This window comes from Cygnus olor, chromosome 2 (assembly GCF_009769625.2).
Source record: "Cygnus olor isolate bCygOlo1 chromosome 2, bCygOlo1.pri.v2, whole genome shotgun sequence".
In the NCBI taxonomy this organism is placed as follows: domain Eukaryota; kingdom Metazoa; phylum Chordata; class Aves; order Anseriformes; family Anatidae; genus Cygnus; species Cygnus olor.
The window spans coordinates 9,622,297-9,635,607 of record NC_049170.1 but is presented as its reverse complement, the minus strand read 5'-3'; the positions used below and the strand labels follow the sequence as shown (position 1 = coordinate 9,635,607).

The 13,311-nt window shown below is 54.8% G+C and overlaps 1 protein-coding gene across 1 annotated transcript; it reads left to right on the top strand.

The window, feature by feature from the left end:
• Window positions 1–1,938: 1,938 nt before the first annotated feature.
• MNX1 (motor neuron and pancreas homeobox 1) lies at window positions 1,939–4,960 on the top strand. Its single transcript, XM_040548992.1, has 3 exons — window positions 1,939–2,578; window positions 4,279–4,439; window positions 4,578–4,960. Exons 1-3 carry the CDS (start codon window positions 1,939–1,941, stop codon window positions 4,908–4,910), a joined length of 1,134 nt encoding a protein of 377 aa, XP_040404926.1. The 3' UTR covers window positions 4,911–4,960.
• The last annotated feature ends 8,351 nt before the right edge of the window (window positions 4,961–13,311 follow it).

Below are 13,311 nucleotides of genomic sequence, written 5' to 3'. Positions count from 1 at the left end.
AACGAAGGGAAAAAGGGGAAAATGAAAGAAGGAAAAAAGGAAAATGGAAAAAATGAAAGAAGGAAAAAAGAAAAAAGGAAAGGTGAAAAAGAAAAAAAGGAAAGAGGGAAAAAAAAGGAGAAAAGGAAAATGTGAAAAGGAAAAATGGAAAAAGAAAAATGGAAAAAATGAAAAAAGGGGAAAAAAGAAAAAAGGAAAATTGAAAAAGGGGGAAAAGGAGAAAAGGAAAAAAGGAAAAAGGAAAAGGGAAAAAAGAAGGATAAAAAGGAAAAAAGAAAAAGATGAAAAAAGGAAAGAAGGAAAAAAATGAAAAAGGAAAAAAGGGAAAAGATGAGAAAGGAAGAAATGAAAAAAGAAAAAAAACACGAAAAATTGGGAAAACAAAAGAAAAAAATCGAAAAGTGTTCAATTTGGAAAAGAAAAACCAAAAAACAAAGGTGAAAATCGAAATTCCTCTCTGAGCACGAGATGTGCCCCCCCCCCGGGCGGGAGGGCAGGGGGGCAGCGGCCGGCAGGCCCCGGCGCGGGGAGAGCGGCCGAGGGGCGGCGGGGCCCGGCCGGAGCTGGGCCGGGGGCTGCGGGGGCCGGGGCACCGCAACGCTGCCGGCCCTTGTCCTGCGGCTCCGTTCCCTGTTCCCCCCCGCAAACTGCACCCCTATTATTATTATTATTATTGTTATTATTATTACTAATTATTATTTTTACCACAAAGCCCCCCCGCACCCCCATGCGCGACCCCCCGCTGCCACCCGCCGCGGGGTCCCGGGAGGTGACGGGGGGGGTCCCAGCACCCTCTGGCTCAGCACCCCCTGGCTCAGGACCCCCCGGGCCTTCTGCCGACGGAGCGGTCTTGAGAAGGGGAGCAGGAAAAAGAAGCCGTGGGATATTTCGTTGCCGTTTTCGGTTTTTTTGCTCGGTTCCCCCTTTTTTTCCCCATTTTCCTTCCCAGTTTTTGTCGTCGTCGTCGTCCCCCCCCCCCCCCCCCAAAAGGGAGGCGGGGACCGCGGGTCGCTCCCTGCTGCCGGGGGCAGCCCCACCGCCCCTGGACGGTCCCGGGGGAGGGGAGTGACAGGGCTGGGGGTGTCGCATGGGGCCGGGGATGTCACACGGGCACTTCCCCGGGGCTCTCGAAGGTTTTTGGGGCGAAAGCGCGCCTGGTTTGTCACCTCCCCTCGCACCGGGGGCTCCCCGCGGCCGCCCTCCCGGGGGAAACGGGACCCAGGCGGGATGGGGGGAGACCCCCTGGCCCCTCTCTTTCCCTTTTCCCGTGCCTGTTTGTGCTAGATAAGCGGCTCCCCCCCCCCCCTCCCGAACACACACTCTTTACCAAGGCGCATTCTGGTGGCAGGCATGACTCCCTGACCTACAGGTGTTTATTCTTTCCGAACTCCTCAAAAAGCGCTTGGCGGCGCGTTTAGGGCAAATATTTACCGTGTGCGAGAAGGGGGGGGGGGGGGGGGGGGGGGGAGGAATAAACTCCTCAACACCTCGCTGGGACCCCCGGTGACGGCAAAAACCACGGGGCGAGCCCCCCCGGAGCCTCCCCGGTCCCCTCGGACGGCGCTTTCCCGGGGACCGGGGGGGGGGGTGGCTGCGGGGCCGTGCCGTCGGGGGGGGCGAGGGAAAGGGGGGTAGGGGGGGCTCCGTGACAGGTGCTCGGCGGGGCCAATAGCGGGCTCGGCCTCCCGCCGCCGCCAATGGAGGCTGCAGAGCCTCCGGCCCAATGGGAGCCTCCTGAAGGCCCTTGTAGGGTCGCACCGCCCAGCGCGGCCCCACAGCCGCCCGCTGCCCGCCGCCGCCGGGAGACGCGGGCCCGGCCCGGGGCCGCCCGCCCGCTGCCGTCCCAATTTCCTCCCCCCCCCCCCTCCCCCCCCCATCCCCCCTCCCTTTAAAATTCCTCCCCCCCGGCCCCTCTCGCCGCCCGCTGCCGGTGCTCCCATGGAAAAATCCAAAAATTTCCGCATCGACGCGCTGCTGGCTGTCGACCCCCCCAAGGCGGCGGCGGTGGCGGCGCAGAGCGCACCGCTCGCCCTCGTCGCCTCCTCGCTGGGTGGCAGCGCGGCGCGCGGATCCAGCAGCTCCAGCAGCTCCAGCGGCAGCCCCCCGGCTTCCTCCTCTTCCTCCTCTTCCTCCTCCTCCTCCTCCTCTTCCTCCGAGCAGCAGCAGCAGCAGCCCGCCGCCGGCCCCGCCGACCGCCTCCGCGCCGACAGCCCCTCGCCGCCGCCGCCGCGCATCCTGGCCGCCCACTGCGCCCTGGTGCCCAAGGGGGGGTTTTTGGCCTCTACCAGCGGCCACCCCCCGCACCACGCCGGGATGGCCCTGGGACTGCACCCCGCGGCCCCCGGGGGGCCCGGCATGCCCCCGCAGGCGGCCCTGTACGGGCACCCCATGTATGGGTACTCGGCGCTGGGCGGGCAGCACCCGGCTCTGTCCTATTCCTACTCGCAAGTGCAAGGGGCGCACCCTTCCCACCCCGCCGCCGACCCCATCAAGCTGAGCGCGGGCACCTTCCAGCTGGACCAGTGGCTGCGGGCATCCACGGCCGGCATGATCCTGCCCAAAATGCCCGATTTTAACTGTGAGTATCGCCTTCCGCAGCCCTAACCCCTCCGCAACCCTAATATCCCCCCCCCCCCCCCCCCCCGCCAGCTCCCGGCTCCTAGGGTTTCAACTGCGTTATATTATTTTAATTTTTATTAAAAGGAGGAAACAGCCATCCGCAAGGGATGCCCGTGTCGCCCCTTTATCCCCTGTCGCCCTCCGGCTCGGTTTTTTAGGGCGGCTCAAACGTGACGGCTCCCAGCCCGTCCCCGTTGAGCAGCCCATCCCTGGGTTCCCCCAAAACTCAGGTCCTGACCCCCAGCCGCTCTTTATTTTATTTTTCTTTTCCCGGCAACGGGCTGAAAATAACTGCGGCGCTCACCCCTTGGACAAGCGGGTGTAGGGTTAGGGGTCAGCGGGAGCTTGGGGTCCCCGGGAGGACGAAGCGACGGGGAATAACGGGGTCGGAGCGGTTCGGGACGGGGGGCTGGGGGCTCTGGAAATGCTGCACGAAATCCCCCCAGCCCCAAATCGCAGCCTCTGCAGCAGAACAGCTAGGCCTCACGGCGACGGGGACCTTTCGTGCATCTGTTTTAGGCACAGATCATTTCCTTAGGTGTGAGCTCTCAGTGGGGACGGCCGGTTGAACAATACCGGAGGTGTAGTTTTACGAAAATCGTGCCAGGAAAAAAAAAAAAAAAAAGAATTGGGATTTCTTTTTTAATTTTTTTTTCGTACTCTGCACACGTTCGCAGACAAAAAAGTCCATTGTTTTCTTTCGGATTGAGGTTGTTTGGGCTGGAACATTCAGGGAGAAAAAAAATAATTAGGGGAGCTGTCAGAGCCCTGCCTCTCAAACAAGGCGCAAGGGGGAAGAAATAAGCGGGGAAAATCGCACGGCGGTGACAAAATCCCATCCTCGCTCCCGTCTGCGAACCGGACACTGCCCTTTTCTCTCCGTGCCCTTTTAGGCAGCCTGGCCCCAAAAGCGGCCGGGCAACCAGAGCATTTTCTTCGGTCCCAAACCAAATCAAACGAAACCCCAAAACGCGCCGGGAAGCGCGGGCACGGCCGAGGCGCGCCCCCGGGTGTCGGAGCCCCGTGTCCATCCATCCACCCCCCTTTTTTTTTTTTGGATAAAATCCCTTGTTTGATTTTTTTAATGCGGAAAACACACCGATATACATATATGTATGTATATATATGTATATATATATAGTATGTATATGTATAACGGATCTATATATTTTAATTTATATATTGTATATTAATATATTATATATGTTAATTCATATACTATTTTTAATTATTTATATTTATATAAAAACCGCATTTTTCGTTCAAAGGCGGTTTCCCAGACCTCGCCGCTCCCTTCCCGCTGCAATCCCGTTAATTACAGCCGGGGGGGGTCGAGGGGGGGGGCCGCGAGCGCGGCGGGTTTAAGCGGAGCAGAGCATCCCACGGAGCGAGCCGCCACCCCCGGCTCCCTTTTATTGCCTCGCACTTGGGCTCCGGGGAAATCAAGGGGCAGATTTTTATTTATTTATTTATTTATTTATTTATTTCTGGCTTTTTATTTTTGATTTCATTCATTTCATTTCAGGGACCCCCTGACACCCCCCGGTGGCACGTCGGGTCCCTTCTCCCCTCTCCGTGCGCTCCCCCCTGGTGCCCCCCAGCATCTCTGACCCCCCCCCCCCCCAGTCTCTGCTCTCACCCCCGCGGTTCCCCCCGCAGCCCAGGCTCAGTCCAACCTGCTGGGGAAGTGCCGCCGGCCCCGCACGGCTTTCACCAGCCAGCAGCTGCTGGAGCTGGAGCACCAGTTCAAGCTGAACAAATACCTCTCCCGGCCCAAGCGCTTCGAGGTGGCCACGTCGCTGATGCTCACCGAGACGCAGGTGAGACCCCGGGGTGTGTGTGGGGGGGGGGGCGGTGGGAAATAGGGGCGCCGTCGGGGCGCCGTCGGGGGGCCGGGGCTGAAGCCGTGCCCCAAATTTCTCTTCGCCCCCCCCCCCCCCCCCCCCCCCCCACCCCAGGTGAAGATTTGGTTCCAGAACCGGCGCATGAAGTGGAAGCGGAGCAAGAAGGCGAAGGAGCAGGCGGCGCAGGAAGCCGAGAAGCAGAAGGGGGGAGGCGAGGACAAGGCGGACGAGGAGCTGCTGCTGCCCGCCCCCGACAAGAGCGGCGGGCGGCGGCTGCGGGAGCTGCCCGACAGCGAGCCCGACGACGACGAGGAGGAAGAGGAGGAGGAAGAAGCCGGCAGGTGCTGCCCCTACCACTCCTCCGACTGCTCCGAGGCGGACGAGGAGGACTCGCAGCCCCGGGGCCGGCACGGAGCCCCCCCGCTGGCCCCCACCCAGCCCCAGTGAGCCCCCGGCCCCAGCTCCCCGCCCGCCCCGTCGGGGCCGCCCCCCCCGAACTCCCCCCCTTTATTCCGTTTTCTCCCCGCTTGGAGGGGGATGGAGAAGAGGATCCCCCGTGTGCCGGGAGGGGGACGGAAGATTTGCGGTGACCACAGTGTTATTATTGACTGAAAAGCAGACAAAACTTGACACCCCCCCGCCCCCCAGTCCCAACCCTCCGTTCGCTGAGTCTTGGAAATGGTTTTGTTCCGACTATATAGCGGGAAAACTGGTTATGTCCTGAACGTTAAAACTGCTGGAAATCTCGATACCGTCTTTATTTTTGTATATCGTATTTATAAAAAATAATGATAATAATAATTGCCTCCACTTATGCATGCTAAATTATTACCCAGCTCCCCCACCCCACCCGCGCGGTGGGGTGGAAAATAAACGGCGTTTTGTACTTGAGACGTGTCAGGGGTCTTGGGGGGGGGGGGCCGGGAGGGGGGTAGGGAAGGAGCGGGGCCGCGGTTTCCCACCCGAGCTTTCCCCCCGAGTGGCATGGACGGGGGGGACCGGCGCAATGTGCCCCCGCCGTTTCCCCCTGGGGACGTGGCATCCTATAACGAGGGGGCGGAGGGCTCAGTGCCATCGGGAAAGGGGCTCCAGCTTCTTCTTTCGGAGGCCGTGACCTCCCCGTCCCTCCCTTCCGGACGAGGGGGGGCGAAGCGGCTGCGCCCCCCCCCCCCTTTTTGCACCCCTTTGCCCACCCCTCCCCGCCGTCGGGGCTCCTCTCTCCCCCTCCTGCAGCACCCGGAGACCCCAAACCGGGGCACCCCCCAGCGGGGAGCAGCTCCACCTCGCAGGAACGGCCTTAATTAAGGTCTTACAAAGGAGCTGCAGGGGGCGAGGGCCCCCCCCCCCCCCCCCGTGATCTCCCCGACGCTGAGGAAGGGCCCCCCCCAGACGGCCGCAGCCGCCGCCCCGGGCTTTAGCTCGCCAATAAATCGGCGGATCAATCCGTCCTCGTCACGGCGGCTCTCCCCCAGATCAATTACGGGGAATTTAAATATCATCACCGGCTCAGCCCCGCCGGCTCGGGGCCACGTCCCGCAATTCATCCCCGCTAACTGAACGGCGGCGCAAGATGCGCGCAGCCAGGGCGCAGCCGCTTGTACGGGGGAATAAAAAGCTCCGAAACGAGGCCTGTTCCCGCTCCCCCACTTTTTAAAATTATCTTTATTTAACTTTTATTAATTAATTATTATTATTTAAGTATTCTTTTTTAATTTCTTTTAAAGGCAGCGTTTTGCAAACCCGCGCTAACCTTTCCAAGGAGAGCTGCGCGGCCCCAGCTTCTCTAAAAATCCCGCCTTGAAACCCAGCCTGGAGCACGCAGGGGGCTTCGAGCTGGAGATAGCACGAAGGAAAACACCTCCCCATCCCGGAGAGCTTCAGGTGCTGCCTCTCAGAGCTGGGCTTTAGGCACGACCCGGTTATTTATGGGTTTACCGGCCCGGCACACCCAGTGCGCCGCGGGACTACGCCGTAAATCACAGCCGCGCACAGGGGAACCGTAAATCTGGCCGGATCCCGTGTGTCGGAAACCTGATCAGGGTAAACCCGATTTAGGCTTGATCGGCGCCCGGTCCGTCCCACCCCCCCCCCCCCCCCCCAATCTTGCAGGGAAACAATCGTGTGGCGGGCTCGCGTTTAAATCGGTAACGCGGTGTCCTTTCGTTCACAGGCCGCGGGGTTTGGAGAATTTAAAGCGAGAAGGCAAAAAAGAAGGGGGAAAAAAGGACGGGAAGGGGGCTTGTGAACTTCCACGCTGGTGGCTGCGGCTGCATCTGCTCTGGGGGGGACGGCTGCGGCTCCCCGGCCCCTAAAGCCGACGGCGCGTCCCGGTGTCACCTCTCTCTGTCCCTGAAAAGAGCCGAAACAAGGCAATCCCCGTCGTTATCCCCAAAATAATCACCATAAGAACAATTAAGAGCGAGCGGAGGTCACCTTCCCAAAAAAAAAGATCTCTCCTTAGCCATTAATTTCCGATTAAATCCCGCTAATTAAAGTGGCCGGCATGCGCCGTCGGGCCAGGATGCGCGGAGGTGTGTGTCCAGACGTGAGAAATCGCCTTGCAGGGCACAGGCAGCCGGTCCTGGGCTCCGTATCAAAGCCCTACCGGTGTTTTGTGTCTGTCTCAATAAAATTAATCTCTTTAAAGCCCGGCCTCTCACAAGAATACCTTCAGTGTTCCAGACTACAAGGGCAAATATGTTTTTCAGATTCTGTTTTTATGGACGGATTAAAGTTTATTTTCCATAATAGGGCACCTAATAAAACTCATAAAGCTCTGTCAGTCTTACAGCTGGTGGCCTCATTTAACACTTTCACTTCGTAAATCATTTTACAGCTTACCAGGTGTTTCCAAAACCGAGAGGAGAGGGGGGGCCGGGAAGAGAGCAAGGAGGGGGGAAGGAGAAATTAAGCTCGCTGAAAATACAGCTCGGCTCCCTTCGTGGTGGGTGCGTTTGTGCTGTCGTTTGGAAGTGCTTCAAAGAAGGTGTCGATCCCAACAGGGGAGAAAATCCCTTTAATCAGGCTTTCCCACGGTCTTTTGAAGTGTCGAGGTTCACGTGCGGCACGGGGAAGGTTCACAGCAATGGATAGAGCCCAGTAATGGGTGCTGTGCTCTGGCAACTGGACCCAATGTGTGCCCAGATGGGCTCGGCAGCATTGCTGCTGGTGGTGTTGGTGCTGGTGGTGCTGGTGCTGGTGGTGCTGGTGGTAGTGCTGGTGCTAGTGGTGATGGTGGTGGTGGTGGTAGTGATGGTGGTGCTGGTGGTGGTAGTGCTGGTGGTGATGATGGTTGTGGTGGTGGCGGTGGTGATGGTGGTGATGGTCGTGGTGGTGGTGGTGCTGGTGGTGATGGTGATGTTGGTGCTGGTGGTGGTGCTGGTGTCCTCAGCACTGTCAGGGCCAGCGTGGCTTTAATCCATCCCCTGGCTGGAACTGCAGCAGGCAGTCCGTGCACAAAGAGGCCCTTTGGCGTTTTGTTGCCACACTTGAGGAGAGGTAAGCACCACCTTGGGTGGACATTTTCCTTGGAAAAACAACGTGGTTTCAGCATGGATGTCATTAACCGGCAATTCTGCGAGCATTAAGTGGGAAAACAAAAGAACCAAAATCGGAGCCATATGCTTGAGGTAAACCTGTGAAAAGTCTTTCAAATGGGAACCCATAAATATATAATCCCCCTCAAACTCTCCACGAAACTTCTGGGGATGAAATACTTCACTAGCAGAGAGCCTGTGGATTATTTCTGAAGTCCGACTCTCACATGCACCCACAGCTAATGGATTAAGTCAAATTTTCCTCCAGGGCTCAGGAGGGCCCTGTCCCCCAGCCCGGCCTCCTGCCGACCCCCTTCCCCTTTACGCCAGCAGGGCCACAAGGTGGGGGCCGTGCCCCAGGGCAGAGGATCCCAGCCTGGAGCCTCTTCTTTTTTCATTTGGCTTTCCCTTCGTGTGCTGTGGGTGCCGGGATAGCTCCACAGTGCTTCAAATGTGAGAGCAGAAATATTAATTTTTAGATCCTGAGGTGTACATCGCTCCTGTGCCATGTGAGGTGCTTTGTGGTCAGAGGTCTGGGTCCCCAACAGGGAACGGGTGGTGGAGGAGACAAGGCTGTGGTGTGGAGTGACCAAATTAAAGTCCTTCTGCCCCAAAAAGCCAGGTTACAGTCCTCTAGCCCCAAAATGCCAAACTACAGGCTTTCTGCCCCAAAATGCCTGTTCAAGGCTGGCCACTGAACTGAGCAACTGGCCGTTGCTCTGAGAGCTCCTTGCTGCCCGTGGTACGGCAGTGTGAATTTTGTTTATTTTTTTTACCAGTGCTCAGGTGATCAGGATCAGAGCTGAGGTGTATTGGGGTTGTCCCAGACTCGATTGGGTGTTTTTGTCTTTTCTGGGACTTTTTGATTTCTCTTTTTTTTTTTTTTTTCCAAGAGAAGCAGGGGGCTGTGTATGCATGGTGCTTCCAAAAGAGCTCAGGCCTGGGGGGTGTTCACAACCCCCTGCCCTGAGCACTGGAGAGCTTTCAGCTGAAGTCCTGGGGCCTCCTTGCATGGAAACGGAATCACCATTTAGGATTTAGGAGGCCAGAGTGGTCTCGTAGTGATTTTCCTCTGATCACAAACTGTTATCAAAATTTGGCTTTCAGCTTCCTTTTGGAAAATAAACAGGTTGAACTGAACTAAAAAACAGGTTTTGCTGAACTAAATCTACCTGAGAGTGGTCTCTGAAATCAGCAGCTAACAGGAGCGATGACCCTTCTGCACTGCAAAGCCCAGCAGAGCCAGTGGCTTGCCACAAATCGTGTAGCTGGGAGGCTCAGCCTCATTTTACTGCTTGCAGGACATGTGCAAGCCAATCACAATTTCCTCTAATTAATTCATTATTTAAAATTATTGTCCACAAGACCTGTGTTAATGTCCTTGGCCAGCTTTTGGCAGGGTGGAAGCCCCTGGTGGAGATGGAGAAGCCCTGTCCCTATCCAGCCCCGCGGCTGCCAGTTCCCTAAATACAAATTAAGGCAGCCAGCACAGATTTTAACCCAGGGATGGGGCACAGGGATGATCCCAATGTGGAACAACATCTCAGGGTATAGGATGGGATGTCCATCGCTGGGTATCCCTGGCTGCCCTCTCTGCGGAAACCAGCCCTGGGGACTCTTTTCCGCCGTGTGATCGCAGCTGGCGGAGCACGGAGGGCTGCACAGACCATCTACTGACTCGTTCCGGACTTAAACATGATGAATCTATAAAGCACGCATTGCTCTAGCAGCTAGGTGCAATTTTAGAAATGTTAATGAGTAATTACATAAAGGTTGTCCACAGTCAGTGATGTTAATCACTGTTCTTTTGCCAGAGATAATTAAGATGGCAATCCAGCAGCGTAAGCCAGCGCTTCCTGCTGTCTCTGTTGCCTTTTTCTCTCCTCCCAGCTCCCTGCTCCTGCAGGGATTTTCTTGCCTTCCCTCCCTCCTCCCATGCTGTCAGCCCCCATCTTCTCCTAAGGGCCTGCTTGATGGAGGCCAGAGCATTTTTAGGGCACGTCTGAGCATCCCACATGTTCTTGTCAGGGTGAGCTGAGGGTGTGGGGAGAGGCAGATTTGGGTGATGGGAGGCATGGAGCTGCTGCCTCCATGGTCCTGCCCAGAGCATCACGGCACTGAGCTCCATTTACGGGGTTTGTTATAATAAAACCTATAAATTTATTCACATTTTCACTCTTCAGCCCATATTCAGGTGCTGTTCGGTGTAAGGCAGGTTCCATGTGATGGAAAGCCCATGGCAGGGGGTTTTAGAGGAGGAGGGAGACCTTCAGCCCACAGGGACCATGGAGACACCTTAGAAGGGAAGGCCAGTCTGGGTGTGCAGAGCTGGGGCTGGACCATCCAGGAGCTGCAGGCAGTGAGCTGGTAGCACCCTGAAAAAGGCTTTTTCTTCTGTTGACTTCTAAGCCGTCCAGAGAGAATGCCTGTCATGCTACAGATCCTCATGGGTACTGTTTGGTTTGGGGACAGGAGGGTGCAAGCTCTTTTATCAGCTAGAAAATGACAAAACATTTGAAGTACTTTCTCCTTGACTCTCCCAGAAATTCCTCTTTATACATCCAGAGCTTATGTCTGAGCATCAATTTTAGCAGCTGAGGAATAGGGGATAACATTGAAAAAGCTTGCTGTGCCTCAGAGGGCTCTCCATCAGCCTGCGGGCAAATGCTTCACATTCACATCTGCTTTCTATGCCCTTGTGTGCTAATTTGTGCTGCACAGTACCTGTGTAGTCTTTGGTGTAACGAAAATTGGTGACAGACCAGCAGGTTTAGCTTCATCTTCATCTGAACAAAGCATTTCTGTAGAGAAGTTTGAAAAGCGAACACCATCTAGTCAATGCTTTAAGGCTGAACTGAACTACAGATTAAGAAAAAAAAAATCCATCCAGGGTTGAAGGCTTCAGCTGAGGAGGAGAGATGATTTTGTGCATAAAATGCAAGCCTAGGAAAGGAGAGCAGGATGACTTTCTCCCCTCAAGGTGTCATTGAGACTTCTCATCTCTTCTGCTATAAACGCTCTGAGCTTCATCCCCTGGCCATACCTGAAAGGCTGCTCCCACAGAGTAGCTCGCTGCCCCCTGAAATACTCCTGGTACTTCATGCCTGCACACCCCAGGGAGGTTTGAGGATACTTTTACCATCGTAACGCTAAAAGGTCCGTAATGGATGTTTAATGACAACTGCCATGCCTGGAAATCTGTCAGAGTTGGTACTGAAATGACCATTTCTTGCTACTGACAGAAAACCTTAAAAGAACTGCTCATAAAGGGTCTCTCCACAATTTTTCTGCGTAGCTCTCCTTCTAGTGACATCAGGTTTGTCATTTTTGAATGCACTCACTTTAAAGTCGTCCATTCACATGCTGTTTTTGGTGTGTGAACTGCTTTGTCCAAGCCCACAAGTTTTAAGAACTATTTGGTGCCAGCTGGCACTTCCTAAATTTCTTCTTGATAGCTGCTCATTTTATTTCCTTAAAGTGCTGTTAGGGAAGCGATATCTGATTCTGCGTTGTATGTGCATCTAAATCAGGGGAAGGCTCCTGTAATTCACAGACTTCTCAAGCAGGGCTGCAGCTTGTCCCGGCCGTGGTGATAGCGCAGCTGTTTTTTGGGGGCAGCTGTGATGTGCACGCCCGCGGGCCTCCCGGTGAAGTAAGCTTTACTGGAGGCTGGAGGCAAGTTTCCTCCAGGAGATGAAATCACGAGAAGCGGCATCTGGTAAAAGAGTCACATCTCTACCTACAATTTCCTGACACGGGTCCAACCCCACAATGTCTTTAGGTAAACGCGCTCCGCCACGCCTTTGGAAAAGCGACCCTGCGGATCGGATTGTCTCATCGAAATAAAAGCTTAAAACTGCCTCATCTGATTTAGTAAAAGGTCAAGAGCTGCTTCCCATGCACGGGGGACCTGACAAGGCACTGAGCTGCTGCTACGCTCACTGCAACAAGACACCCGAGCACGGGAGCTGAAACTTGTGTGTTTACGAAGCCGAAAGCACCGTCGTGCACGTTTGGCACCGCGCTGCTCCCAGGCTGGGCCCGCTGGCGTGCAGGGTTCACCCGCAGCACGACGCAAACCAAACGATGCCAGATGTGCTCTGAGCACGGCATCGAGTTGCACACCTTCGCGGCGGGGCAGAGCTGCTCACGTTTGCTCTTTCAGAGCGCCACCGATACCAGCTCGTCATCCCCGGTGCGAGGGACGGTGGAAAAAGGGGAAGTTAAAAAGCCCTGCAGAAACTTGGACAGTTCAGGTGCGGCGCTAAAACCCTGCCAAAAAGGACTCGCGTATGATTTATCAGCATCACACTCCGGCCAAAGCGAAAAACCAGACTTTACTGCCCCGTTAATTTTGATACAAAAACCAGAGAAAGTTAAAAACAGCATTGGTCAGCTTAAAGGAAAACAAAAATTGAAACTGCGATAATAGCTACGGGGGAACACTACTGCTTAGCTTAAATTTTCTGCTGTATGGCTTAAAAAAAAAAAAGTCAAGCATCCAGCTTGTTGTTGAACATATCTAAACAAATTCCCCTCTATTTCCCCCCAGCTTGTCACGTGTAAGGATCAGTGCTGTAACCGTAGCTGCTTGGTTTTCCAGGGTAGGGTGTTTTTATCAATTCAAAGCCCTTTTCTGCTCCTGAAGCACTAACCCCCCAGCCACATTATGGAAGGATTTTGGACACTTAAAGTAGCATCTTTCATATTAGATACGTCCGGGAACATTTTAGTTTTGACTTCTTTGGCTCGCAGGAAGAGGTCTCTACAAGCCTGTGGATGAGCATGCACGTAAATAGTAAACTGTGCCCTGCCTCCCACTGCTGCCAGCAGAAGTTCAGCCAGTCGGACCACAGACAAAAAATGTCAAGAATGGCTGTGCCCAAGGGTCACGCGTCCGCATTCATCCTGAAATCATCCCATTTCTATCTGACGCTTGTTCCCTCCCTGAATCGCAGCTCCATTGCGTGACTTACTCCACATCTCCCCCCAGTAATTGTCCTTGCACCACGACTACGGCACCGTGGACTGGCAGCGCCTTTTGGCTGCTTTCCACAGAAAGTCAGTTTTCAAAAAAAAATTTATGTTTACGCATAAATATGACAAATGCAAAAGCTGCAGGCAGGTAAAATCCGCTTCCTCCAGAAACAAAGCAATAACTGTAATAATTGACTGTAAGTTGGAACAAAACGTGCTGTTTAGAATAAATAATAATGCAAGTCAGTTTTTAAAAAAATAGCAATTGTTATTTTAGACTGTAAGGTTCAAACCGTCTCCTCTAATTGCACAGCAACACCTGCATTGCACTGCCT